Below are 26,272 nucleotides of genomic sequence, written 5' to 3'. Positions count from 1 at the left end.
CGCGGAGTTTCCCGCATGCTCAGTACCTGAGGTAGGGGAGCCTTCCCTCCCGGAGTGACCTACAGACAGTCCGAAAGCGCGGTACTGGACCCAACGAGGGACTGGGTCTCCATAACGCGTTTTTGCTGTTCTTGAAGTGTCTTTGGTCCAACGTTGTTCCAGGTTTGTCAACGTAAGTTTCTCTCCCGCCGGTCAGGGCAAGAGCCAGGTAGATAGGATTTATGTTGTTTTTTTTTAAAAAAAGGTTTATGTGAATCAGATTGCTTCTGCAGATATTCTAATTTCGGACTTAGACTCATGAGTGTCAATATTTTAATTGTTTATCTGTGCTTTTATTTTCGTGATCCGGAAGGTTTTTATAGCCATATATTGTAGAAACAAGACAAACCTAGACATTGAGTTCATTGATGCACCCAAATTTAGAAGCTGCCTTGCACCTAAAATTAAATTTCTTTAAGCAGCAAATATTCTTCCAACTGCCATTTCTACATATTTGTAGGTTTGCATGATTTATTTGGATTTCCCTGGAAATATAATTGCTGGTTCAAAAGATATGTACATTATACTTTTACTAAGGTTCTCAAAACTCTCCTGAGGGGTTCACCCTTTGTCAGCAATGATCAGGAACATGTTCCCTCACACCCTTGCAAACCCGACAAAGGACAAACTCTTCTTCTCCTTCTCCTCCTCTTCCCCGCCCCCTCACCGTTCGTTTTTATTCCCTCTTTCTTCCTTCTTCCTCCTCCTTCTTCCTTCTTCTTTCTTCTTCTAATTTCTTTCTTTTCTTTTTCTTTTATTTTTGTAAGACATGTTCTTGCTCTGTCCCCCAGGCTGGAGTACAGTGGTGCCATTACGTTTCACTGCAACCTCAACCTCCCAGGCTCAGGTGATTCTCAACCTCATCCCAGCCTCCCAAGTAGTTGGGACTACAGGCATGTGCCTCCAAGCCCGTCTAATTTTTCCTTTTTTTTTTTTTCTTGCAGAGACAAGGTTTTGCCACGTTGCCATCTTAGAGACTGGTTTCAAACCCCTGAGCTCAAACAATCCACCTGCCTTGGCCTCCCAAAGTTCTAGGAAAACAGGTGTGAACCATCGCATTCAGTGACAAATTTTCTTTTTTCTGTTGTTTCTTTCTGTCTCTCTCTCTCTCTCTCATCTCTTTTTTCTTTTCTTTTCTTTCTTTCGCCTTTTTCCGGAGTAGCTGGGATTATAGGCGCACACCACTGTGCCCAGCTAACTTTTGTATTTTTTGTAGAGACGGGGTTTCACCATGTTGGCCAGGCTGGTGTCAACATTTTTAAAAAAGTTTAGCAACTCAGGCCGGGCATGATGGCTCACACCTGTAATCTCAGCACTTTGGGAGGTTGTGGCAGGTGGATCATGAGGTCAGGAATTCAAGACCAGCATGGCAAACATGGAGAAAAACCCCATCTCTACTAAAAATACAAAAATTAGCTGGGTTTGGTGGTGCATGCCTATAGTCCCAGCTACTCGGGAGGCTGAGGCAGGAGAATCACTTGAACCTGGGAGGCATAGGTTGCGGTGAGCCAAGATCACACCATTGCACTCTAGCCTGGGCAACAGAGGGAGACTCTGTCAAAGACAAAACAAAACAAAAATTAGTCGGGTGTGGTGGCCTGTACCTGTAGTCCCAGCTACTCCAGGGGCTGAGGCAGGAGAATCGCTTGAACCCGAGAGGTGAAAGTTGCAGTGAGCCAAAGTCCCACCATTGCACTCCAGCCTAGGTAACAGAGCGAGACTCTGTCTCAAAAAAAAAAAAAAAAAAAAAGTTAGCAACACAAACCAGGCATGGTAGCTACACCTGTAATCCCAGCACTCTGGGAGGCCGAGGAGGGTGGATCACTTGAGGTCAGGAGTTCAAGACCAGCCTGGCCAACATGGGGAAACCCCATCTCTACTAAAAATATAAAAAAATTAGCCAGGCATGGTGGTGCAGGCCTGAAGATCCAGCTACTCAGGAGGCTGAAGCAGGAGAATCGCTTGAACTCTGGGGGCAGAAGTTGCAGTGAGCCAAGATCAGCCACTGCACTCCAGCCTGGGCTCCAGAGCCAGACTACGTATCCAGAAAAAAAAAGTATTTAAAAGTTTAGCAACTGCCCTGCCATTTACGAAAAATTGAATTTCCCCCATGATTTGAAACACCACCTTTAGTGTATTAGGTTCTATTTCTGCAATTTGTTTCCTTAATTTGTCTCACTAACCAAACTTTTATATCATATTTTGAATAAATCACATTTTGTCATATTTTGATAATTGATAAGGGGAGTACCTCTGCTCATTGTTCTTTTTCCAGAATTTGCTCCATTATGCTTACATTTTTATTTTTTCAGATGACCTTGAACATTGTCATCAGGCCAGGTTCCAAAAGATAAATAACTGTATTATTTTGATCTGGAACTCATCATTTTTAGATCCTAATCCTCATATGCTCACAATCGTTATATGTGAAGAAACGAATCATTTGAGCCCTGTTGTTTTCCATCCTTCTGAACTAGCCCTTTGGCAGATGGAAAGCCTTCTCAAATGGATAGGTCTTAAGTGTTATACAGCTTTTTTTCTTGTCTACTGTAAGCCTCAAGCCCAGAATGTTATGAAAAAAAGCCTGTACTATAGGTCAACCATGACCCTCTGATTGAGGTCATGTTGATTATCATTTTGTATTCTCAAGGTCAGAATACTGTTGGAGAAGTTATAGGAACTTTTTGCCCTTGACACTGCTCTAATGTTCCTGCAAAATAACCAAAATGACAATCATAATAATAATAGTTAGCCAGTATTATTTGGTGTTTACCTTGTGCAAGGGACAAGTGCTTTCTTCCTTTCTTTTTTTTTTTTTTTTTTTTTGAGACGGGGTTTTACGCTTGTTGCCCAGGCTGGAGTGCAATGGCGCAATCTCGGCTCACCGCAACCCCCACCTCCCGGGTTCAAGCAACTCTCCTGCTTCAGCCTCCCAAGTAGCTGGGATTACAGGCAAGTGCCACCATGCCAGGCTAATTTTGTATTTTTAGTAGAGACGGGGTTTCTCCATGTTGGTCAGACTGGTCTCCTGACCTCAGGTGATCCACCCGCCTCGGCCTCCCAAAGTGTTGGGATTGCAGGCATGAGCCACCGTGTCCAGCCTGACAAGCGCTTTCTTTACAGGTGTTACTCGTTTAAGAATTACAACAACCCTATAAGTACTATTGTTATCTCTATTTTACAGATTGGGGCACAGAGAATTGAAGTGGTTTTTTTCAAGGTCCACAGCTGAGCCAGGATTTGAGCACACAGGTAGTTAGCTCCAGAGCCTGTGCCCTTAACCACTATGCTGTTTTAGATTAGGCTTTCAGAAAGACACCTTCACAAAAAGTGTTTTAAGGCCCTGAAGATGTAAAACTGGTAGAGAAGCAAGTACAGTGGTGTAATTTGAACTGCTTTAAGGAAGTTAACTTGCTTGTAGCTAGTTTGGGCCTTCCTCTTAATCTACCAGCATCATCATCAAAAGGTAAATCTCATTATAGTCTAGGCAGGGCCACAATTGAAAAAGCTAAAAGGAACCTCTCGTATTGATTTTGTGTTTTGATAATATGACTATATATTTTTTCTTTTTTAACAAAGAACGAAAATTGTATTCATCTGTTTAAAAAAAAAATGTTAAGAGGCCAGAATCCCAGCACTTTGGGAGGTCAAGGTGGGCAGATCACCTGACTTCGGGAGTTTGAGACCAGCCCGACCAACATGAAGAAACACTGTCTGTATGTCAAAAAATAAAAATAAAATATGTAAGAAAACTATTAAGGCTAGGGCATAGTACTATTTTATTACTAATTCAGTTTGGACCAGAGGAGTACTTCAAAGAAGAATGGTAATAATATTTCTCTATTTGCCAATTAAAAGTGATTTGTGGAATCTCTTTATAAATTGTTGTGTGTTTTACATTTTTTTTTTTTTTTTTTTTTGGGACAGAGTTTCACTCTTGTTACCCAGGCTGGAGTGCAATGGCCCGATCTCGGCTCACCACAACCTCCGCCTCCTGTGTTCAGGCAATTCTCCTGCCTCAGCCTCCCGAGTAGCTGGGATTACAGGCACACGCCACCATGCCCAGCTAATTTTTTTTGTATTTTTAGTAGAGACGGGGTTTCACCGTGTTGACCAGGATGGTCTCGATCTCTTGACCTCGTGATCCACCCGCCTCAGCCTCCCAAAGTGCTAGGATTACAGGCTTGAGCCACCACGCCCGGCCTCCATCAATATTATTTTTCCCATTTTTGTTTTCTTGCGTTTCTTATTTTTTCCACACTTACATTTTATAAGCAGATGTTAGCTTTAATTGGTAGTTACTATATGTAATATCATTTTGTGAGGAAGGTAGTAGAAAATGGCTGAAGATTTTTCCTTGGAAGAAAACACCATGGACTTGGCAAATACAAGAGGAAGTAGTTTATCATTTATGAAGCCTGATTAGGCTCAAATGGTTGCTTAATGGCTCAAAGGTAAATGATATCTGTGAAAAGTTTTAACAACACCATACAGTGAGGGAAGGTGATCTTCCTATTTACAAAAGAACTCATATAACATAGGAATTGAAGGAGTATACAAACATATTAAAATATGGTTAAGACATCTGGGTAGAACAAATCGGTTGCCCAAAGATTATATTTCCAGTGCAGAATGAATGAGACAGATGTCTGGATATGGATATAAAGGAATAGAAGTAAGACGAACGAAGTGTTTTCTAAATTATTTCTGTTTTCCAGCTGAAGTGCTTCTGAATTAGTAGTAATTGTAACTGGTTTATTCCACATGTAACTCCTAGTATGCCAAGAAAATTAATCTAGCCTGATTATGACATCATAAAATAAACAATTTATATATAGTCCTCCCTCAGTATACAAGGGAGATTGATTCCAAGAACCCCTGAGAATACCAAAATCTGCACATGCTGAAGTCCCACAGTTGAACCTCCAAAACACTCATATATGAAAGGTCACTTTTAGCAGATCACAGATTCTCTTGAAAATAAAAATGCATTTTAAAAAGTCAGGCTTTCCTGCCTACAGGTTTTGCATACCTTTTCTATCTGCATTTAGTTGGAAAAAATCCACAAAGTGGACCCTTGAAGTTCAAGCCTGTGTGGTTCGACTGTCAGCTGCACTTAGAAACCCATTTTATAAATACCTTACCAATAAGGGCAGAGTAGTTAAAAAATAAGAAAAGAAAAAAAGAAACCCATTTTATTCTCATCTTAATTTTCAGGCAGCTATTGGTCACAGTATGATATTCATTACCTTAACATAAACTTCTTTTTTTTTTTTTTTTTTTTTTTTTTTAGAAGAAACGGAGTCTCACTCTGTCACCAGGCTGGAGTGCAGTGGTTCGATCTTGGCTCACTGCAACCTCCACCTCCCGGGTTCAAGCAATTCTTCTGCCTTAGACTCCTGAGTAGTTGGGAGTACAGGTGCATGCCACCATGTCCAGCTAATTTTTGTATTTTCAGTAGAGACGGGGTTTCACCATGTTAGCCAAAATGGTTTCGATCTCTTGACCTCGTGATCAGCCCGCCCCAACCTTCCAAAGTGCTGGCATTACAGTCATGAGCCACCATGCCCAGCCACCTACCATAAATTTCAATGCCATCTTCCTTCTGAAGAGTTTCCAGCACTTCACTTATTGTTTCAGTTAGGTTCATAATACCTGTCAATAGAATGTGGATGATAGAAGATATAAAGGAGGCTGGGCACAGTGGCTCACACCTGTAATCCCATCACTTTGGGAGGCCAAAGCAGGTGGATCACCTGAGGTCGGGAGTTCAAGACCAGCCTGGCCAATGCAGTGAATCCCTGCCTCTGCTAACATTACAAAAATTAGCCAGGCATGGTGTCATTTGCCTGTAAACTGAGCTACTCGGGAGGCTGAGGCACGAGAATCTCTTGAGCCCGGGAGGTACAAGTTGCCGTGAGCCAAGATCACACCACTGCACTCCAGACGGGTGACAAAGTAAGACCCCTGTCTCAAAAAAAAAAAAAAAAAAAAAAGATGTAAAGGGGTAAAAAGGCACGTCAAATCAAATATTCATTCAGAAATTCATGGTAGAACAATGACTATTGCTGAATAGAGGTTTATAATGTCCTTTATGTTATAGTCCCAGGGCTGAGCATGTAGTCCCAGGGCTGAGCATGTAATCCCAGCACATTGGGAGGCCAAGGTGGGCGGATCACATGAGGTCAGGAGTTCGAGACCAGCCTGCCCAACATGGTGAAACCCCATCTCTCCTAAAAAAATATTAGCCAAGCGTGGTATCGGGAGGCTGAGACAGGAGAATCGCTATATATAATATGTATATATGTTATAGTCCTTATATATAGGGAATAATCATATGTTCTCTTGTTTCGATGAAATAAGGTTGACTTGATTTAGAGGTGAAAGTTTTTGTCATAGGTTGGTTCCCCATAAAACTCTAAGACACAGATAAAGTGGAAGAAGTTTATTAGGGAGTGCTTTTGAGATCACTGTGGGAGGGAAGGGGAGGAAGGGAGAAGTAGAAGAAGGTATCTTGGACTGTAATGCAGTCTCAGCTAAGGCCTCCGTTGACCCCATAGGGTACTCTGGAAGCTGGATGCCCTTCAGTGCTTGGGTTGCAGCCCACTTGGGGTTGGAAGTGGCCTTTAAATCTCCCTGTTGTGAAGTTTCAGGTGAAGTGATCCTTCTGAGAAGATAGACTCCCAAAGAAAGACGGCAGCTAAGGGCCATCTGTTGACAGCTGTCTCAGCAACTGGGGAAATAAGCCCTTCAGTCCTGAAGGGAATGTGGGTGGTACATCCAGAACAGTCACTAAAATTTCAGAATTTGAAGTCATATTTTCTAAGAGCAATGTACTTGATTCTAAAGGCTGTTTTTTCCATTTATTTCATTGGAGCTAGGGACTTCTCTGACACACATTACATTTCCAGATGATTGGTCTTTATTATAGTTAGTTATGTTGCTTGTTCTCTTTATGTGGTTACTGACAAGGATGGAGATAAATAATAGCAGATTAAATTTTATTCAATCTCTGAAGAATATTCACTGATTTTCAGAAAATAATTGTAGTCACAGGTAATCCCTCTGAAGTGGTGAGGCTTTGTGTCCCCACCCAAATCTCATCTTGAATTATAATCCCCATAATCCCCTCGTGTCAAGGGAGAGACCAGATGGAGGTAAATGAATCCTGGGCGCCAGTTTTCCCCCATGCTGTTCTTGTGATAGTGAGTTCTCATGAGATCTGATGGTTTTTAAGGGGCTCTTCCCCCTTCACCTCTCACACCTTCCTGCTACTTTGTGAAGAAGGTGCCTTGCTTCCCTTTTGTCTTCTGCCATGATTATAAGTTTCCTGAGGCCTCCCCAGCCATGCTGAACTGTGAGTCAATTAAACCTCATCTTTATATTAGGTTGGTGCAAAAGTAATTGTGTTCTTGCCATTGAAAGTAGTAAATTCTCCAGTCTTGGGTCATTCTTTTTTTTTTTTTTTTTTTTTTTTGAGATGGAGTCTTACTCTCTGTCGCCCAGGCTAGAGTGCAATGGCATGATCCCGGCTCACTGCAACCTCCACCTACCAGGTTCAAGCAATTCTCCTGCCTCAGCCTCCTGAGTAGCTGGGATTACAGATGTGTGTCACTGCACCCAGCTAATTTTTGTATTTTTAGTAGAATGGGGTTTCACTATGTTGGTCAGGCTGGTCTTGAACTCCTGACCTCAGGTCATCTGCCCACCTCGGCCTCCTGAAGTACTGGGATTACAGGCGTGAGCCATCATGCTCGGCCTACCCAATCTTGGGTCATTCTTTATAACTGTACGAAAATGGGCTAAACCTGCCTTTTTAATTATGCCCTACACACGTACATCCCTATACTATCCATACCTCTTTTGGTGCTTCCTAAATTTATGTTATAGGCATTAGGCTACATTATTTTATCTACAACCCACCAAAATATTAGCTCCTCAAACACAAATATTACATCTTATATTTTTAGCCTCCAAAGCACCTTCCACATCCTTTGCACATTACCCACCTCACATACAAACTGTCTCACATGCTCAGCAGCCTGGGTCATTGTCTCCTATGCTTTCAAATGCCCCATCTGCAGAGAGACATAAAAAATGTAGACTTTATTGAAAGAGTTAATGTCCAAATGGAGTTTTTTTCAAGTCTCTTTTAGTAAATATGTATTAAAGAACTTAATGGGAGCAATCCCAAGTTAGCACTCAATTAATATATGTTCAGTTGAATTTAAGTAAATAAAACCAGTATTTGAAACTAACAACATATTTTTCTTGATCTCTTTTTAGAGTTTACCATGGCTTCCAGTAACGCTGTGTTGATGCGGTTGGTAGCCTCAGCATATTCTATTGCTCAAAAGGCAGGAATGATAGTCAGACGTGTTATTGCTGAAGGAGACCTGGGTATTGTGGAGAAGGTACTCAAACTCTCATATCATTTCATACCAACTTTATTTTTGTTCTTGAGGTTTAGCTAAATGATGTAAAACTGTGGACAGACTTTATCAGTTAAAATAGTTGATGGCTCTGTTATGGAGATTGCCATCAAAAGCGTTCAAAAGGATTACATCTCTGCTTTGAAAATGACTCCAGACTTCCTGCATCCAAGATCTTTATTTATATGTCTGGGTCTTCTGAACCATATTCATCCCCAAGGCATTGTAACCAAGCTTCAAATTCTAGAGTAATCTCTTGATTGTAACACCATGCAATCCTTAGTGAACTCAACTTGTTTGGTAAAATCTGGCATTTACATAAGTATTTGTTACAATCAAAGTGATACATTTTTTTCTTCCTCATGGAAAAGAAACTCAAAACAAGAGTGCTTTTCCCAGTATAGGAATTACAAACTTAAATAGATTTTATTACAAAGTTTATAGTGATAGTTGATTTTTAAAAGAAATACCACCATGCTTGTGTTCCAGTTTAAAATATAATCTTCCATAGGATTTGGTTATTACTTCACATTATAAATTTTACACATAAGCTTTCATATATTGACTTTTAATCCTTAAATTATTTATTATAATCTTTTTGTTATTTTTTTAAGAGGCAGGGTCTCACTCTGTTGCCAGAGGCTGGAGTACAGTGGCAGAGTCACACTGATAGCTGGTGGCAGCCTCAAGCTCTGGGCTCAAAGGATCCTCTTGACTTAGCCTCCTGAGTAGCTAGGACTACAGGCACACACCACAACACCAAGCTAATGTTTTTATTTTGTGGAGATGGGGTTTCAGTATGTTGCCCAGGCTGGTCTTGAACTCCTGGCTTCAAGCAATCCTCCCACCTCAGCCTCCCAAAGTGCTGAGATTATGGGTTTGAGTACATGTCTGAGCCACTACACTTGGCCTAAATCTTTATTATAGTCTTTAAGGAAACTTGTAGTTTCTTCCAAGTGAGAGTATTAATAGGATATGATTTATCATTGACCTTTTAATGATTTAAAATACAGTGAGTTAAGCCACTCACTTATAAGTGATAAATCTGTCTAGGTTGTTAGCATAAGAAAAAGTGAGATATGTGAGTAAAAACAATATAGAAAAAAGTTGACGTGGGTTCGTTATAAAACATGCTACCCGGCTGGGCGTGGTGGCTCACGCCTGTAATCCCAGCAATTTGGGAGGCCAAGGCGGGTGGATCACCTGAGGTTGGGAGTTTGAGACCAGCCTGACCAACATGGAGAAGCCCTGTCTCTACTAAAAATACAAAATTAGCAGGGCGTGGTGGCGGGCGCCTCTCGTCTTAGCTATTCAGGAGGCTGAGGCAAGAGAATCGCTTGAACCCAGGAGGCAGAGGTTGCAGTGAGCCAAGATTGTGCCATTGCACTCCAGCCTGGGCAACAAGAGCGAAACTCCATCTCAAAAAAACAAAAGAACATTCAACATAATTGCTTTTAAAAAGTAAACATAAAAATCAGCCTGGGCAACACAGCAAGACCCTGTCTGGCATGGTGGGACATGCTTATAGTCCTGGCTACTTGGGAAACTGAAGTGGGATAATTGCTTGAGCCCAGGAGTTAGAGGCTGCAGTGAACTGTAATCCCACCACTGTACTCCAGCCTGGGCAGCAGAGTAAGACCCTATCTCTAAAATAAACAAATAATATTAAATAAAAATGAAACTCGTGAGAACAAATGAAATAAATCTTGTTTCCTTTTTTGATAGATTGATGGGCCTGCTCATAGAGGAAATAGAGGTATCTTGATTTAAAGAAAATATTTGTTATAGTCTGTCATTTTCTATTTTAAAAAGATTCAAACTATTTTTAGTCATATGGCCAACATCCTCCATCCTGAGCCATGGTTACGTGTATTCATAACTGGTTGAATAACATTATCCAGAAATTTAAATTGATGAGTCATTTTCATCCTGGAAAAGGTTCACTATTGGCTGATCACAGGACTCTGCTCCTGACATTGTACTATTTTCTTTATTTTTATTTTTATTTTTTTTTTTTTTTTTGAGACGGAGTCTCACTCTTGTTACCCAGGCTGGAGTGCAATGGCGCGATCTCGGCTCACCGCAACCTCCACCTCCTGGGTTCAGGCAATTCTTCTGCCTCAGCCTCCTGAGTAGCTGGGATTACAGGCACACACCACCATGCCCAGCTAATTTTTTTGTATTTTTAGTAGGGACGGGGTTTCACCATGTTGACGAGGATGGTCTCGATCTCTTGACCTCGTGATCCACCCGCCTCAGCCTCCCAAAGTGCTGGGATTACAGGCTTGAGCCACCGCGCCCGGCCCACTATTTTCTTTATTAAATAACACACAGTTTTTAAAAAATATCGAATGTGTTATCTGAAGTGGAAGAGGATGATACAGAAAACATACTTATCAAATTTGTCAAGATAAAGCTGGGCAGGCTAGTTAATACATTTAATCACAGAATAAGTATTCAGAAATAGTTGCAACCTCTGAGAAAAGTGGACCAAATCGAACAGGATATTATAACAGGAATAATATAAAGTCTTGTATTCATGTTCAAGTTATGCAAGATAAATCTGATTCAAATTTGTTTGAAAAAGAGGTTTTAGTTGACCATAGATATGCTTAGTAATAACCAACAAAATAATACTGCTGCTTTCAGAGGGCTACTAATCTTATTTTTTATAAAGCTTTTTCTATTTTGAAAAATAGGAAATGGAGGAAAAACAGCAAAAAGTAAACCAAAATCATCCATCATGCCACCATTGCCAGTATTTTGGATAATTTTTTTTTCGGATCTTTTTCCTTAACATCACTTACTTTAAGTTGATCTTATGTTGAAACTATATTAGACATACAACTTTGAAACACAGGTAGCTAGAAAGGAACAGGGATGTAGTACCAAGTTAGGAAAAAAGGTAATAGTCTCATTGTCTTCTGTATGCTCAGACATTTCTAGTACTTTATATCCTCTTGTTGATACCTTATTTTTAAAAAACAGTAAAATCAGTTTGTCACACAAGGTTCCAACAATAAGGTCTGGAGCTATGTTGATAGAACAGGGAATATTTATCTTAGAGAAGGAAAGAGAATAGCTTTCCTAAGGCTGGGCATGGCGACTCACGCCTATCATCCCAGCACTTTGGGAGGCCAAGGCAAGTGGATCACCTGAGGTCAGGAGTTTGAGACCAGCCTGGCCAACATGGCAAAACTCATCTCTACTAAAAATATGAAAATTAGCCGTCACGTGGTGGCAAGCACCTGTAATCCCAGCTACTTGAGAGACTGAGGCAGGAGAATTGCCTGAACCTGGGAGTTGGAGGTTGCGGTGAGCCAAGATCCCACCATTACACTCCAGCCTGGGGAAGAAGAGCAAGACTCTGTCTCAAAAAAAAAAAAAAACTCCTTTCCAAACTTTAACCATTATTAATCCTTTAAGAAAAACCAAGTCAAGAAACTAGTTAATTCATTTGGTGTTAAGATCTATGACTTTAAAAACTGACAATGTAATGTCAATTATGTAGGCACTGATGCACAAGGAATCAGAGGACAACTTACTTCTCATTTGTTCTGCGAAAATTTGCATTCTTTGTTATAGACCTGTGCAACAGACCTGCAGACCAAAGCTGACCGATTGGTACAGATGAGCATATGTTCTTCATTGGCCCGGAAATTCCCCAAACTAACAATTATAGGGGAAGAGGTAAGAATTGTCAGAGGCTTTTCTTTTAAATCCCTGCTTACCAAATGGATTTATAACTGACACTTTATTGATTTATATACCACTATTATGATTTCAAGCATCATATTGTTTTAAACACAAAAATAATTATTGTATTTCTTGGATTTGGGGGAAATATTTTAAGATATTTTGGTCTATTTCCAGGCCAGATGTCTTCATTATTGACCATGGAGGATAACAGTTACTGTTATACCCAGCATGCAAACTATAAGATGAGCAGAGTTCTAGAACTTTGGAATAAAATGGGTTTTGTTGTTTGTTTGTTTTTAAAATTAGGCTGATTTGCATACTTATCCAAAGACTATAACACTTTGAAAGTGAGGGAATTGACATCTCATGTAATACAGAGAACTATCTGTTGTCAGAGACACTTATTTAAATGACTGTATAATACTTAAAAATTCTTTTCTTTTTATTTTATTTTTTATTTATTTATTTATTTTTTTTGAGGCGGAGTTTCGCTCTTGTTACCCAGGCTGGAGTGCAGTGGCGCGATCTCAGCTCACCGCAACCTCCGCCTCCTGGGTTCAGGCAATTCTCCTGCCTCAGCCTCCCCAGTAGCTGGGATTACAGGCACGCGTCACCATGCCCAGCTAATTTTTTGTATTTTTAGTAGAGACGGGGTTTCACCTTGTTGACCAGGATGGTCTCAATCTCTTGACCTCGTGATCCACCAGCCTCGGCTTCTTTTCTTTTTAAACTCTGTTCAGTATAATGATGTTGGAACCATTTAGTCAACTTTGATGAGCCACATATGGTTGTTTTTGTAAATTTTTAAGGTTTGCTTTGAAAACTCTAAACATAAATGGTAAACCGGAAGAATTAGTAAAAACTATGATGCTGCATTTCTTCTGTTGATGAGACAAAGTGTACTCTGTAAACACTAAACAGCTTCAGTAACCATTATCTCTGCTTTAGGATCTGCCTTCTGAGGAAGTGGATCAAGAGCTGATTGAAGATGGTCAGTGGGAGGAAATACTGAAGCAACCATGCCCATCGCAGTACTGTGCTATTAAAGAAGAAGATGTATGATCTACATTTATACTCTACTCTCTACTAACCTGTGCTTTTTGTCATAGTAAAGGAAATAAAATGTGCCTGTAAGATGAAAATTGGTAGTTATAAAATAGGGGCAACCAGAAACTTGATGTTTCAGCGCCAACATGGAAGTATTAGGCAACCATATGGATTGTATGACCTGTTAATTTAGAGTTCAGTTTCTCATCCTATGGATTTCCTTTCCACTCTGAAACCATGATTTAAAATACTTTTAGGGCCAGGCATGGTGACTTTCACCTGTAATCCCAGCATTTTGGGAGGGCAAGGCAGTTGGATTATTTGAGCCTAGGAGTTCAAGACCGGATTGGGGAACATAGTGAAACTGTCTCTCTACAAAAAATACAAAAATTAGCCAGGTATGGTGGTGCGCTTTTGTAGTCTCAGCTACTTGGGAGATTGAGGTGGCAGGATCGTCTGAGCCCAGGGAGGTTGAGGCTGCAACCAGCACCATTTTTTTTTTTTTTTTGAGAGTCTTGCTCTGTCAGCAGGCTGGAGTACAGTGGTGGGATCTTGGCTCACTGCAACCTCCAACTCGCTAGTTCAAGCAATTCTCCTGCCTCAGCCTCCTGAGTAACTGGGATTACAGGCACAAGCCACCATGCCCAGCTAATTGAAGGCTAGGAGTTTACCTTTTGTTTTTTTTTTTGAGACGGAATTTTGCTCTTGTTACCCAGGCTGGAGTGCAGTGGCGCGATCTCGGCTCACCGCAACCTCCGCCTCCTGGGTTCAGGCAATTCTCCTGCCTCAGCCTCCTGAGTAGCTGGGATTACAAGCACGCGCCACCATGCCCAGCTGATTTTTTGTATTTTTAGTAGAGACGGGGTTTCACCATGTTGACCAGGATGGTCTCGATCTCTTGACCTCGTGATCCACCCGCCTCGGCCTCCCAAAGTGCTGGGATTACAGGCTTGAGCCACCGTGCCCGGCCCTAATTTTTGTATTTTTAGTAGAGATGGGGTTTCACCATTTTGGCCAGGATAGTCTTGATCTCTTGACCTTGTGATCTGCCTGCCTCAGCCTCTCAAAGTGCTGAGATTACAGGCCTGAGTCACTGTGCCCAGCCCCAGCACCATCTCTTAAAGAGATTATTTTTTCCCCAGTTGAATGGCCTTGGCAAACTTGTCAAAAGCAGCAGAACATAGATGTATGGGTTTCATGCCTGGCACGGTGGCTCATGCCTATAATCCCAGCACTTTGGGAGGCCGAGGCAGGCAGATCACTTGAGGTCGGGAGTTTGAGACCAGCCTGACCAACATGGAGAAATCCCGTCTCAACTAAAAATACAAAATTAGCCAGGCGTGGTGGCATGTGCCTGTAATCCCAGCTCCTCAAGAGGCTGAGGCAAGAGAATCGCTTGAACCCGGGAGGCAAAGGTTGCAGTGAGCCAAGATTGCACCATTGCACTCCAGCCCAGGCAACAAGAGCAAAACTCCGTCTCAAAGGGAACAAAAAAAAAAAGATGTATGGGTTATGGGTTTCATTATGGACTCTCAGTTATGTTACATTGGTCTATATGTCTATCCTTATGCCAATACCATACTTTGTTGCTTTGTATTACCTTTTGCAATTGGGAAGTGTGAGTTTTCCTACCTTGTTCTTACCTTGTACGGTTTTACACATACCCTCCAGCCTGAACAACAGAGTGAGAACCTGTCTCATTAAAAATAAAAAATACTTTTAGGAAGAAAATCTAATTTGTTATTTAGTAGATTTGGTAGTAAAACATTCATTGGTAATTAGGGATAGAAGGCTATAAAACAGGTTGGTACCTTATATATTTAGAAGGCCATAAATATCATCCTGCTTGCTTTTTATAGTTGCTTAAGTTAAATCTGTGACTTCAGTTAGCCACCATAACTTCCTTAGTTTTCTAATTTTTTTTTTCAAGACAGAGTTTCACCATGTTGGCCAGGCTGGTCTTGAACTCCTGACCTCAGGTGATCCGCCTGCCTCGGCCTCCCAAAGTGCTGAGATTATAGGTGAGAGCCACCACACCCAGCCAGTTTTCTAATTTTTAATCATTTAATGCATATTCATTGGAGACTTACTATGAGTAAGACACGTTGCTCTGTGGTATGGAGGAAACAAAGAAAATGAGACATGGTGCTCTCCATCAGAAACATGCCCGAACCCGTAAATGCACATCATTTTATAATTCTAGTGTTTAAAGCAGCAAATCCCAAATCATGTTAAATGTACTAAACAGAAGGAATTTTCCTTTTAAATCTGCTGCCAGTTTTATTAGTCGTTCATTTTTCACTGGATTATATGGACTGTGCCCTTAAGATAATCAGACTGTTGTTGTTTTTTTTTTGATAGATGAGTGGTTTCTATGTTGCCCAGGCTGGCCTGGAATGCGTAGCCTCACCTCCTCATGCACCAGGAAAACTGGCCTGAGTCACCATGGCTCCCAGACTGTCGTTTTTTTTAAATCAGCACTTATATATAAAAATGAGGGGCAGCTATACATGCTCAAAACATTTTTTATGCCACTTTACAAATTTTCCCTGTACCATGATCTAGAGATCAGTATATTCATTGTGCTTAGTGTTCAAATGACAACAACCTTTTATTAGTTAAGCATTTCATGTTGAAAATTCTTAAATCAGACTTTTATTCAAATGGAATTCTTCCATGATTACAAAAGAATGCGGTTTTTGTACTATTTAAAAACAAATGACATTAACTTAAGCCATCCATAATATATCAAAAAGGAAAAAAGAAGAGTAATTTTGATCCATCTAAATCAATTTTTAGAATTTTGTATGCTTGATTTAGATATTTTCCTTCTCTCTTTTTAATTTTAGCTTGTGGTCTGGGTTGATCCTCTGGATGGAACCAAGGAGTATACTGAAGGTTGGTATCTCTTTTGTATTCATATTTGACAGCAGGACAAGGATATGATATTTAGTTGTAAATATTTGATATTTTGTATGTTGCAGGGAAAGCTAGTATCATGTGTTATGTTTTGCTCTAAAGCTACATTTGTGGTCATTGGTTATCATACATCACTGATTATCAAGACAGAGGAAGGAAATTCATCTTTTCAAATACCACTCCCCACATACTCTACCAGCGCCACACTTCTAATGTCTCCCAGATGAGAATAACTAATATAGTAAACCAGTGTTACCAAAGGGAAACCTGTACTGAACCCCCAGCTTTAATGGGGTAGAAAAACGATAACCAGCACAGCTGTGTAGCTCGTGCTCTGCCACCTCCACCATCCCATTCCCGTCTCACTCACTCTCCCCTCATCTGTGAACTGCTTAACTGCAAAAATAACTTTGAGCAATTGATGTAATAATGATGAGTCATAACATGAGCAAGTTATATAATTGTCATTTATTTCTTCTTTACAGGTCTACTTGATAATGTAACAGTTCTTATTGGAATTGCTTACGAAGGAAAAGCCATAGCAGGAATTATTAACCAGCCATATTACAACTATGAGGTATTACTACAAGTGATACAAAGTTATTTCATTAGATAAATAATTATAGTGTTATATGATTCTTCATGTTATCTAAGTGAGTAGTTTTTAGCTTGGTTGCACATGCAATCATCTGGGGAACTTTTCACTTTTAAAATTTTATTTATTATCTTCAACGTTTTTTAGCTATGCTATTAACTGTTGAGAAACTTTTTAAAATATGGATTCCCAGGCCATTCCCGAGACCTATTGAATCAAAATCTCTGGTGGCATTGGTACTGGGCATGTAAATATACGTATGTGTATATACACAGATATACTGTATGCATTATCTATTTTCAAATTAATTCCTTATAATTCAAATACAAATGTTAGAGAATTACTGATATGGTTCTTGATTAGCTTGGGCATCAAGACACCTGATTTACGATTGGTTCTTGAAGCACATTAGAGAAATGAACCATTTCAACCAAGGAAAGATGCTAGCCATGTTGTTTTCCAGGTAATGTTGCATAGTGCCTGAATTACAGTCCACGTTCATAACAGAACTTATTATGCTCGTGCCCTCTTTTCTCTTGTCTCTTCTAATCTGCTTTGATTTTCTATTATATATCAGAGAAATTGCCTTCCATAGAAGCAAGAGACTAGTGTAATTTCAAAGCAAGAATAAGAATATACCATTAAATTACATTACATTTTATAGAAAATTGTTGAGATAAAGTAGTTAAGATATTTATATTAATGAGACCTTGATAGAACTTTACAGGAACAAAATAATCAGAGTGGGCAATATTAGTTCTGATTTTCCACTCTGAGTTGAAAGCAGAGTTAATCTTTATTTCTAATATAAATTTGTTTTTTTTCTGCTGTTCATCTGATTATAAATTTTATTTAACGAGTCATGTGTTTCTTAGGATTTACCAAAATAGTTATATGTTATTGAGAAAGCCTCTTGGGTTAAATTGCTTGTGTCTATTAATTCTTTAAATATGATTTTAATGTTCATACTGTTATATGCAGACACAAGTTTGTGGTTTTTATGTAAACTTTAAGACTATTACTTTTTTTTTTTGAGACAGAATCTCACTGTGTCACCCAGGCTGAAGTACAGTGGTGCGATCTTGGCTCACTGCAACCTCCACCTCCTGGGTTCAAGCGATTCTTCTGCCGCAGGCTCCAAAGTAGCTGTGATTACAGGCATGCGCCACCATGCATGACCAATTTTTTTTTTTTTTTTTGCATTTTTAGTAGAGACGAGGTTTCATCATATTGGCCAGGCTGGTCTCAAACTCCTGACCTCGTGAACCGCCCACCTTAGCCTCCCAAAGTGCTGGGATTACAGGCCTGAGCCACCATGCCAGGCAAGACTATTACTTTAGAAAGGGGCATTTAATTCATAGAAAGCATTGTAATGCATGGTACCTTTCATCAAGAAAAAATCTAAGTGCTTAGGAGTTAATAATTTTTACCACTTCTTTCTGAGATTAGAAAAATTGTATTCATTTTCCACAGAACAATGAAAAGCAGCAGTTAAGGGAACACAGGAATGAAGCAAAGGTGAGAAAAATAGCTAGGGTTTTGGCTCCACTAGCAGGCAGAAAAGAGGTAGGCAACTTATAGTACCCCAGGTGGTCACTGTGCATCCCACCCACATACAGTTCATTTTCTCCTGTGCTGCTTCTCTTCATGACCTCTCTCTGTATCACTTCCCCTTCTGTGTGCTCTCTTTATCCTTTCTTTTGCTTCTCTTGCTTATGCCTTAAAACTCATTACAATAAATGGAAGTAGAAAAGTTGCTCAGCTGTCTTGGTGGTATTCAGGCTAAAGATTCAATTTTAAATAATCATCATCACCATAATAGCTAAAATTTATTAAGAATTTACTGTATGCTGCCAGGCTCAAGGGTTTCAAATGTATCCTTTCATTGAATACTCACCACAGTCCTTTGAGGAAACTATTGTCCCCATTTTAAAGAGGAAACTGAGGCAATTAACTTGCCTGTGGTCACCCAGGTGGTAAATAGCAGAGCTGGGATTCAAATTCAAATCCAAACCGCTACTGTATTACTTTATATTGCCCTCCTGAGACAGAGAAAAGACTTAGCAATTCAAACTTTATTATTGCTTCCAACATATACTGAAATTGGTAGGCACTTAAAGGAAATAGCATGAAGAAACACAATCAAGTTTTATATTGAAGCCAGTTTTATTTATTTATTTATTTATTTATTTTGAGATGAAGTCTCACTCTGTTACCCAGGCTGGAGTGCAGTGGTGCAATCTCGGCTCACTGCAATCTCCTCCTCTTGGGTCCAAACAATTCTCTGCCTCAGCCTCCGTAGTAGCTATGATTACAGGCATGTGCCACCATGCCTGGCTAATTTTTGTACTTTTTTTTTTTTTTTTGAGACAGAGTCTTGCCTGTTGTCTAGGCTGGAGTGCAGTGGCGTGATCTCTGCTCACTGCAACCTCTGCCTCTCGGGTTCAAGTGATTCTCATGCCTCAGCCTCCTGAGTAGCTGGGATTACAGGTGTGCACTACCATGCCCAGCTAATTTTTTTGTATTTATTTATTTATTTATTTATTTATTTATTTTTGAGATGGAGTTTCACTCTTGTTGCCCAGGCTGGAATGCAATGGCACAATCTTGGTTCATTGTGACCTCTGCTTCCTGGGTTTAAGCGATTCTCCTGCCTCAGCCTCCTGAGCAGCTGGGATTACAGGCATGCACCACCACGGCCAGCTAATTTTCCTTTCCTTTTTTTTTTTTTCTTTCCAGAATAACTGCATTAATAAATAGGTTTCTTAGGAGTATAGAATTAGTCTCAGCAATAGAGGCCATCTGTACTTTTCAGATTCCAAGCCTCTCCTGTAGTGTAAATGCAGGTGGGAACGGAAGAAGCACATTAACATATACCGAGCACCCAGTGCCTGTTCTTTGGCTCTTTTGTTGCCACATTTGCCGTCAGACTCTTTTGGGATTGCCCTATCTACGGAGAGCTATCTCACCCAGGGCCACACCCCTTCCCAAGGCAGTCCATTTCCAGTGACTGATTATTGCAGGAGTTCAAAGAGCTGCCATTTCATCCCAATTTGGGACAACCCTGAAGGGCTGTCGTAGCTCCAGAGCTACCATAGGAACAGCTCCCCATAGGGTCAGCTCTTGTGCCTGCATCACAGTTTATTTCTTCCCTCTGCGCATGCCCTCCTCCTTCAACAGGTGTTGATACCAAGCACATTTCCTAACAAACATATCACCTGTCTCAGAGTCTGCTTCCCAGGGAACCCAACCTGCAACACAAGCATATTTCACAATAAAGCACCCAGGGTACTGCTGTAGAACAAATAAGATGATGTGTTTGACGACATTTTGGCAAGTAAACTTGGGTAGTCTAATTTAGTGTTGAAGAATACCATCTTTGAAGACAGATGAGCCAATTTTGGGTAATAAACTTCCTAGAGCCTTTAGCCAGATGACTTAATTATTCCATATTTCATTTTTCTCATCTTTAAGGATGATAGTACCTACTTCATCAATATTGTATTGGCCTATTCAGTTGCCCTATCTCCATAGCAGTAAAATACATTGTCATCATTACCTATTCCAGTAGCAACATGCTTTTTAATATTTCGTGGATAATGAAGAGTAGTAATCAATGCATGGTATTTCATTTCCTGGGGATCTTAGTACCTTCTGAAAATGGCCATTTTCAAATACAACAAAGAGATCACTAGATGATCCAGAGAAAGAGTAATAAGTTTATGATGTTTCAATACATTATAACCAGTAATCAGTTTATAAGGATTCCAGGGAATAACCAAACATTCTTTTTTTTTCTTTTTTTTCTTTTCTCTATTTCCCTTACTTTCAGAATGGGCAAACCAAACGTTCTTTGAAACTATTAACCAGAACAATAATCATAATAATTGGTAGATTCTCTCAGGAAAAATTCTTTGTCAGTGATACTGTTCTTGTACTTTATAAAATTATTGTGTTTTTATTTTTTTAATCATGATGCTAATATGAAATATTCCATCTATGGCTAACATTCTTCTCCAAATAATCACAAGTTTTGTTGTTTCACTTGTTTACATAGGCGGGACCAGATGCTGTGTTGGGGAGGACAATCTGGGGAGTTTTAGGTTTAGGTGCCTTTGGGTTTCAGCTGAAAGAAGTCCCTGCTGGGAAACACATTATCACAACTACCCGATCCCATAGCAACAAGTTGGTTACTGACTGTGTTACTGCCATGAACCCCGACGATGTGCTGCGAGTAGGAGGAGCAGGAAATAAGGTATGAAAAAGGTCTGTCATCCGCTCTGAAATGCAAGTGAGTTGCTGAAATACTGAACTTTTAAAGACATCAAATAAGAGTTTAAAGAGATGGGAGTAAGGATTATAATTTGTACATTTCAGCAGTATTTAAATTTTAAAAATAAATTTAACAGTCAAGTTTTTTTTTTATTTTTTTTATCTGAGAGAGTTCAGTGTTAATAAAAGTCATCAGGATAAGACTCATGCTTCTTGCCAAAGACCTTATTTTCCCAAGGACCCTCTTAGATTATTTCCTAGACCTTCTGGAGACTTAAGCTCAGGCCTGCCTGCCCACTTCCTATCTATTTCCCCCATTCATCCAGGTTTCCAACCTGCTGAGAGAATTATGAAATGGGACACAATTTGATCTACATCCCTAGCCCTGATCTCTTCTCATCTGATTGTCCCCTGGATATCATCATGATGACATCCCTCAGGTATCTCAAATTCAGCGTGTCCAATTTGAGTTCATCCTCTTTCTACCCACCTCTGGAAGTGTTCCTTTCTCTGTTTTACTGTTTGGCTAATAGCACCACCATTTTGCTAACTGATCCAGCCAAATACTTGAAAGTCATCCTAGACTCCTTCATTCCTCCCTCACATCCTATCAATCTGGTCCTACTTACATATCTTCTTGAATACTTCTAATGTCTCCTCTTGTCCATATCAATTGCTACTATAGTTGAAACTTATCATCATCCCTCACCCAGCTGTTCCAATAGCTTCCAAAGTGGTCTGCCTGTTCAATCCAGTCTTCCAATTAAAAATGCAAAACTACTCCTGTGGCCCAAATCCTCAGATGACTCCCCATCACAATTTAAAATAGAAGCCTATTAGCATGAATTGTAAGGCCTTCTATATCTTGGTCCTTGGACCCTCCCAAGCCTCATTTCCCATCATCCAACTCATACTTCAGCTCTAGGGATATGGAACTACATGTATTGTACTGCCTGATACGTTTGTATTTCACACGTGTGTGTAGCACAGGGAAGGTAATACACGTTTAATGAATTGAATGGAATTTATTTCTCCTCACCTATGCATTAGAAGTAATTATTTTTAGGTTTTCTAAAGGCATTTACTAACAAGAATGAAAAATGGGAGTTTAAGAAACTAAAGGGGGCCGGGCACAGTGGCTCATGCCTATAATCCCATCATTTTGGAAAGCCAAGGTGGGTGGATCACCTGAGGTCAGCAGTTCAAGACCAGCCTGACCAACATGGAGAAACCCCATCTCTGCTGAAAATACAAAATTAGCCTGGTGTGGTGGCACATGCCTATAATCCCAGTGACTCGAGAGGCTGAGACAGGAGAATTGCTTGAACCTGGAAGGCAGATGTTGTAGTGAGCCAAGATCGCACCATTGCACTCCAGCCTGGGCAATAAGAGTGAAACTCCATCTCAAAAAAAAGAAAAAGAAACAGAAGGGTTTTTGTCGTTCGTTTGAGATGAAGTCTTGCTCTCATTGCCCAAGCTGGAGTGCAATGGCAAGATCCTGGCTCACTGCAACCTCCACTTCCCAGGCTCAAGCAATTCTCATGCCCCAGCCTTCCAAGTAGCTGGGATTACAGGTGTGTACCACCACACCCAGCTAATTTTTTATAGTTTTAGTAGAGATGGTGTTTCGCTATGTTGGCCAGGCTGATCTCAAACTCCTGGCTGCAAGTGATCCAGTTGCCTCAGCCTCCCAAAGTTCTGGGATTATAGGAGTGAGCCGCCGAGAGCAGCCTCTAATAATGGTCAATTTTTTAGATGTTTAAAAAAACTTTAATTCTGCAATAAATCTAATTGCTTTTACACTAAAAAAATGAATAAAAGGAACGTTATTTTATGTAACTTGGAATATAGAAATAGTTCAGATATCCTCTTTGTAGCTTTTTTGACCATTATATTTTCTCCATATCACTATATTATTATGCATTTATTCTCTGTATTTCTTCATAATTATGGTATAATTTAAATCTGCTAAAGGCTTTAACCTAAGTTTAATAGAGGAACTGATTAAATATCCATGATAGAAACAAGCAGTTTTTCTTATCTGTACCTCAATCTTTTCATGACTTTCTATTATTCTTTCAATTATCAAAGGATAGTTCTTATTTTTACCCTTACAGATTATTCAGCTGATTGAAGGCAAAGCCTCTGCTTATGTATTTGCAAGTCCTGGATGTAAGAAGTGGGATACTTGTGCTCCAGAAGTTATTTTACATGCTGTGGGAGGTTAGTCTGTTTCATTTTGGGAAATTCATAGTTGTTATGCAATTATATCATACTAAAACATAATATTTCAGTAATATTATTTTAGTTAGACCCTTATGATATAAAAGCTGGAAGGAAGCTTAGAGATTATTCAGTCCAAACCCCTCATATGATAGATGGATGAGAGAGTAGATTTTCAGCAAGTTTTACTTCAGTTATAGTCTCTTTTTTCAAACTTTGATCTGTATACAGTTAATTTAATTTAGGCCTTATTTATGGCCTTTTTTTTTTTTTTTAAAGACGGGGTTTTACCATGTTAGCCAGGATGGTCTTGATCTGACCTCATGATCCGCCCGCCTAGGCCTCCCAAAGTGCTGGGATTACAGGCATAGGCCACTGCATCTGGCCTATAGGCTTTTTTATTTTATTTTATTATTATTTTTTTTTGACACAGGGTTTCTCTTGTCCAGGCTGGAAAGCAGTGGTGTGATCATGGCTCACTGCAGCCTTGAACTCCCCAGCTCAAGCTATCCTCCCTTCTTACCCCTCCAGGTAGCTGGGACTACAGGCATGTGCCACTATGCCTGGCTAATTTTGGTATTTTTTGTAGCAATGGTGTTTTGTCACATTGCCCAAGCTGGTGTTAAACTCATAGACTCAAGCAATCCTCCCACCTTAGCCTCCCAAAGTCCTGGGATTCCAGGCGTGAGCCACTGTGCGCAGCCTATTTATGGTTTAAATGTTTTTAGGGGTTTTTTTCTTGTAAAGCAAACTGTCTATCATCATTAGTGTCACCTCACTTAGTCTCTTTTAAGCCAATATTGGTGAATATCTCAGTACTGGCTTTAAAGATCATACAGTTAGAATTTTTTTTTTAATCTGACTGAAAATACATTGCAAATAAATACATAGTAAGGTAATTTTTCAATTTTCAATAGACATCAGTTCACATCTACCCTTAGTAAGCGGTGCCTTTTAAAATCCCTGTCAGATTTAAAAATGGCAATAAACAAAACACTTTATTTTTTATTTCTCCTAATATTTTATCAACAGCTTAGCATATTATATGACGAGGATGTTAAATTGTACTTCTTCACAGTCACTTCTTACTGGGATGTGAAATGAGACTGCAATATAATAGAATTACATTTTTTTAATATCCTTTAATCTTTTACCAATTAAATTATTAATATTAAATAATAGAGTGAAGAAAAACATTTTTGGAAATGGGAGTAGTGATGATGGAGTATTATCAAAAGAAAAAGTAATACCTCAGTAGTAGAGAAATTGATACCAAAAAATACAGATTGAAAATGCTAAATAAAATTAATCTTAATCAGAGAAAAAATAATTTTATATCCTTTAGTTAGTTAAAATTGTTCTATAGTCTTAAATTTCAAGTGAATTAAAACTTAACCTTTATGGACACTCATTATCTTATTTTATCCAGAATTTATTGGCTACTATTGGATAAGAAAGCAAAAGGCACTTAGTAATAACTAGAAAAGCCACAATCCAATTAGCCACTAACTTTGATTGATTGATTGATGTTTTTCTATAGGCAAGCTAACTGATATCCATGGGAATGTTCTTCAGTACCACAAGGATGTGAAGCATATGAACTCTGCAGGAGTCCTGGCCACACTGAGAAATTATGACTACTATGCAAGCCGAGTTCCAGAATCTGTTAAAAATGCACTTGTTCCTTAAAAGAAAGTTTCATTTGGCTGGGCACGGTGGCTCATGCCTGTAATCCCAGCACTTTGGGAGGCCGAGGCAGATAGATTGCTTAAGCTCAGGAATTTGAGACCAGCCTCAGCAACATAGTGAGACCCCATCTCTACAAAAATACAAATTAGCTGGGTGTCCTGGTATGCGCCTATAGTCCCAGCTACTTGGGAGGCTGAGGCAGGAGAATCGTGTGAGCCCAGGAGGCAGACATTGCAGTGAGCTAAGAGTGAGCCACTGCCCTACAGCCTAGGTGATAGGAGTGAAACCCTGTCTCAGGAAAAAAAAGAAAAATGTTAGCTCACTGCAATAACTAAAAAAAACACCAGAAAGGACCAAAAGTTTCATTTACTTAGCTACGAGAAAGACTTAGTTCTCAAAATAATACATTTTAAAACTAATTGGATAGAATTAGAGTTCCACCTTTATTCATTGTTAAGCAGTGATTTATATTTAGTTACTATATTTAGGAATAGAAAATAGAATTAAATAATTTCACTTGATGTATCAACCAGACCAATTTTGATGTCTGGAGAATTTATAAACTCAATATGTTATATTTGTTTTCCTCTATTTAGGTGGAGAAAAGAGAAAAAGGTTTAGTTCCAATTGACAATTCAGGTCAATTGTTCAATCAGCATTCCTATCTTTTAAACCAGATTTCTTTAGGGCACAATTGTTCCTGGAACCTCACTCTTGTTTTTCCCAGTAATTTAAAACATGTTTCTACTTCAATTAAGAATACATATGTTACTATATATGCTGATGAAACAGATTTATGAGAAAAGATTTTTTTAAAATAAATTATTTAATCCTAGCTCTTTGTTATTCACCAGCTTTTTTAAAAAGTGTTTGAAAATTATAAATTCTCTACTTTGGGGATTAGTTTATTTGTTTGTTTATTTATTTATTTTGAGATGGAGTCATGCTCTTTCGCCCAGGCTGGAGTGCAGTGGCGTGATCTCAGCTCACTGCAACTTCCGCCTCCCAGGTTCAAGCGATTCTTCAGCCTCAGCCTCCCGTGTAGCTGGGATTACAGGTGCGTGCCATCACACCCAGCTAATTTTTGTATTTTTGGTATCAAGGTTTCACCACACTGGTCAGGCTGGGCTTAAACTCCTGACCTCGTGATCCGCCCTCCTTGGCCTCCCAAGGTGCTGGGATTACAGGCATGAGCTACCATGGCTGGCCTAGTTTATTTTTATGGCATCATTATAAAGCTTAATTGTGGAAAGCTGAGTACTTACTTCTGTTCCTTCCAATGACAGATAATAAACTATCAAAATTATTCTGATAATATACCTAGGTTTTAATTTTTAGGTCTCTGTCCATTGCTTTT

The 26,272-nt window shown here is 39.5% G+C and overlaps 1 protein-coding gene across 8 annotated transcripts; it reads left to right on the top strand.

Annotated features, from left to right (window-relative positions):
- On the top strand, positions 1-25,750 carry BPNT1 (3'(2'), 5'-bisphosphate nucleotidase 1). 8 transcript variants are annotated; one of them, XM_032289275.1, is made up of 11 exons: positions 5-162; positions 500-555; positions 8,326-8,453; positions 12,057-12,161; positions 13,119-13,226; positions 16,067-16,115; positions 16,622-16,713; positions 18,205-18,249; positions 20,789-20,986; positions 23,121-23,226; positions 24,767-25,750. In XM_032289275.1, exons 3-11 carry the CDS (start codon positions 8,334-8,336, stop codon positions 24,913-24,915), a joined length of 972 nt encoding a protein of 323 aa, XP_032145166.1. In that variant the 5' UTR covers positions 5-162; positions 500-555; positions 8,326-8,333; the 3' UTR covers positions 24,916-25,750. The 8 variants fall into 8 exon arrangements, 7 of the variants coding, with proteins under 7 accessions (XP_032145164.1, XP_032145168.1, XP_032145166.1 ...); XM_032289274.1 differs by having other exon boundaries at positions 5-172; XR_004272249.1 differs by lacking the exons at positions 500-555; positions 24,767-25,750 and adding an exon at positions 21,330-21,443 and having other exon boundaries at positions 1-172; positions 23,121-23,207.
- The last annotated feature ends 522 nt before the right edge of the window (positions 25,751-26,272 follow it).

Source organism: Sapajus apella, unplaced genomic scaffold, assembly GCF_009761245.1.
Source record: "Sapajus apella isolate SASKATOON/1434 unplaced genomic scaffold, GSC_monkey_1.0 scaffold22, whole genome shotgun sequence".
NCBI lineage: Eukaryota > Metazoa > Chordata > Mammalia > Primates > Cebidae > Sapajus > Sapajus apella.
Note: the sequence above shows the minus strand (reverse complement) of the source record. Positions and strands in the feature narration are given on the sequence as shown.

Excerpts from the sequence above, each read along its gene's own strand:
- BPNT1 (XM_032289273.1), top strand. The coding sequence starts at position 8,334 with ATGGCTTCCAGTAACGCTGTGTTGATGCGGTTGGTAGCCTCAGCATAT. Across the intron at positions 16,714-18,204 it reads AGCCATATTACAACTATGAG|AACAATGAAAAGCAGCAGTT; the intron begins GTATTACTACAA and ends CATTTTCCACAG. Across the intron at positions 18,250-20,788 it reads AACACAGGAATGAAGCAAAG|GCGGGACCAGATGCTGTGTT; the intron begins GTGAGAAAAATA and ends TTGTTTACATAG.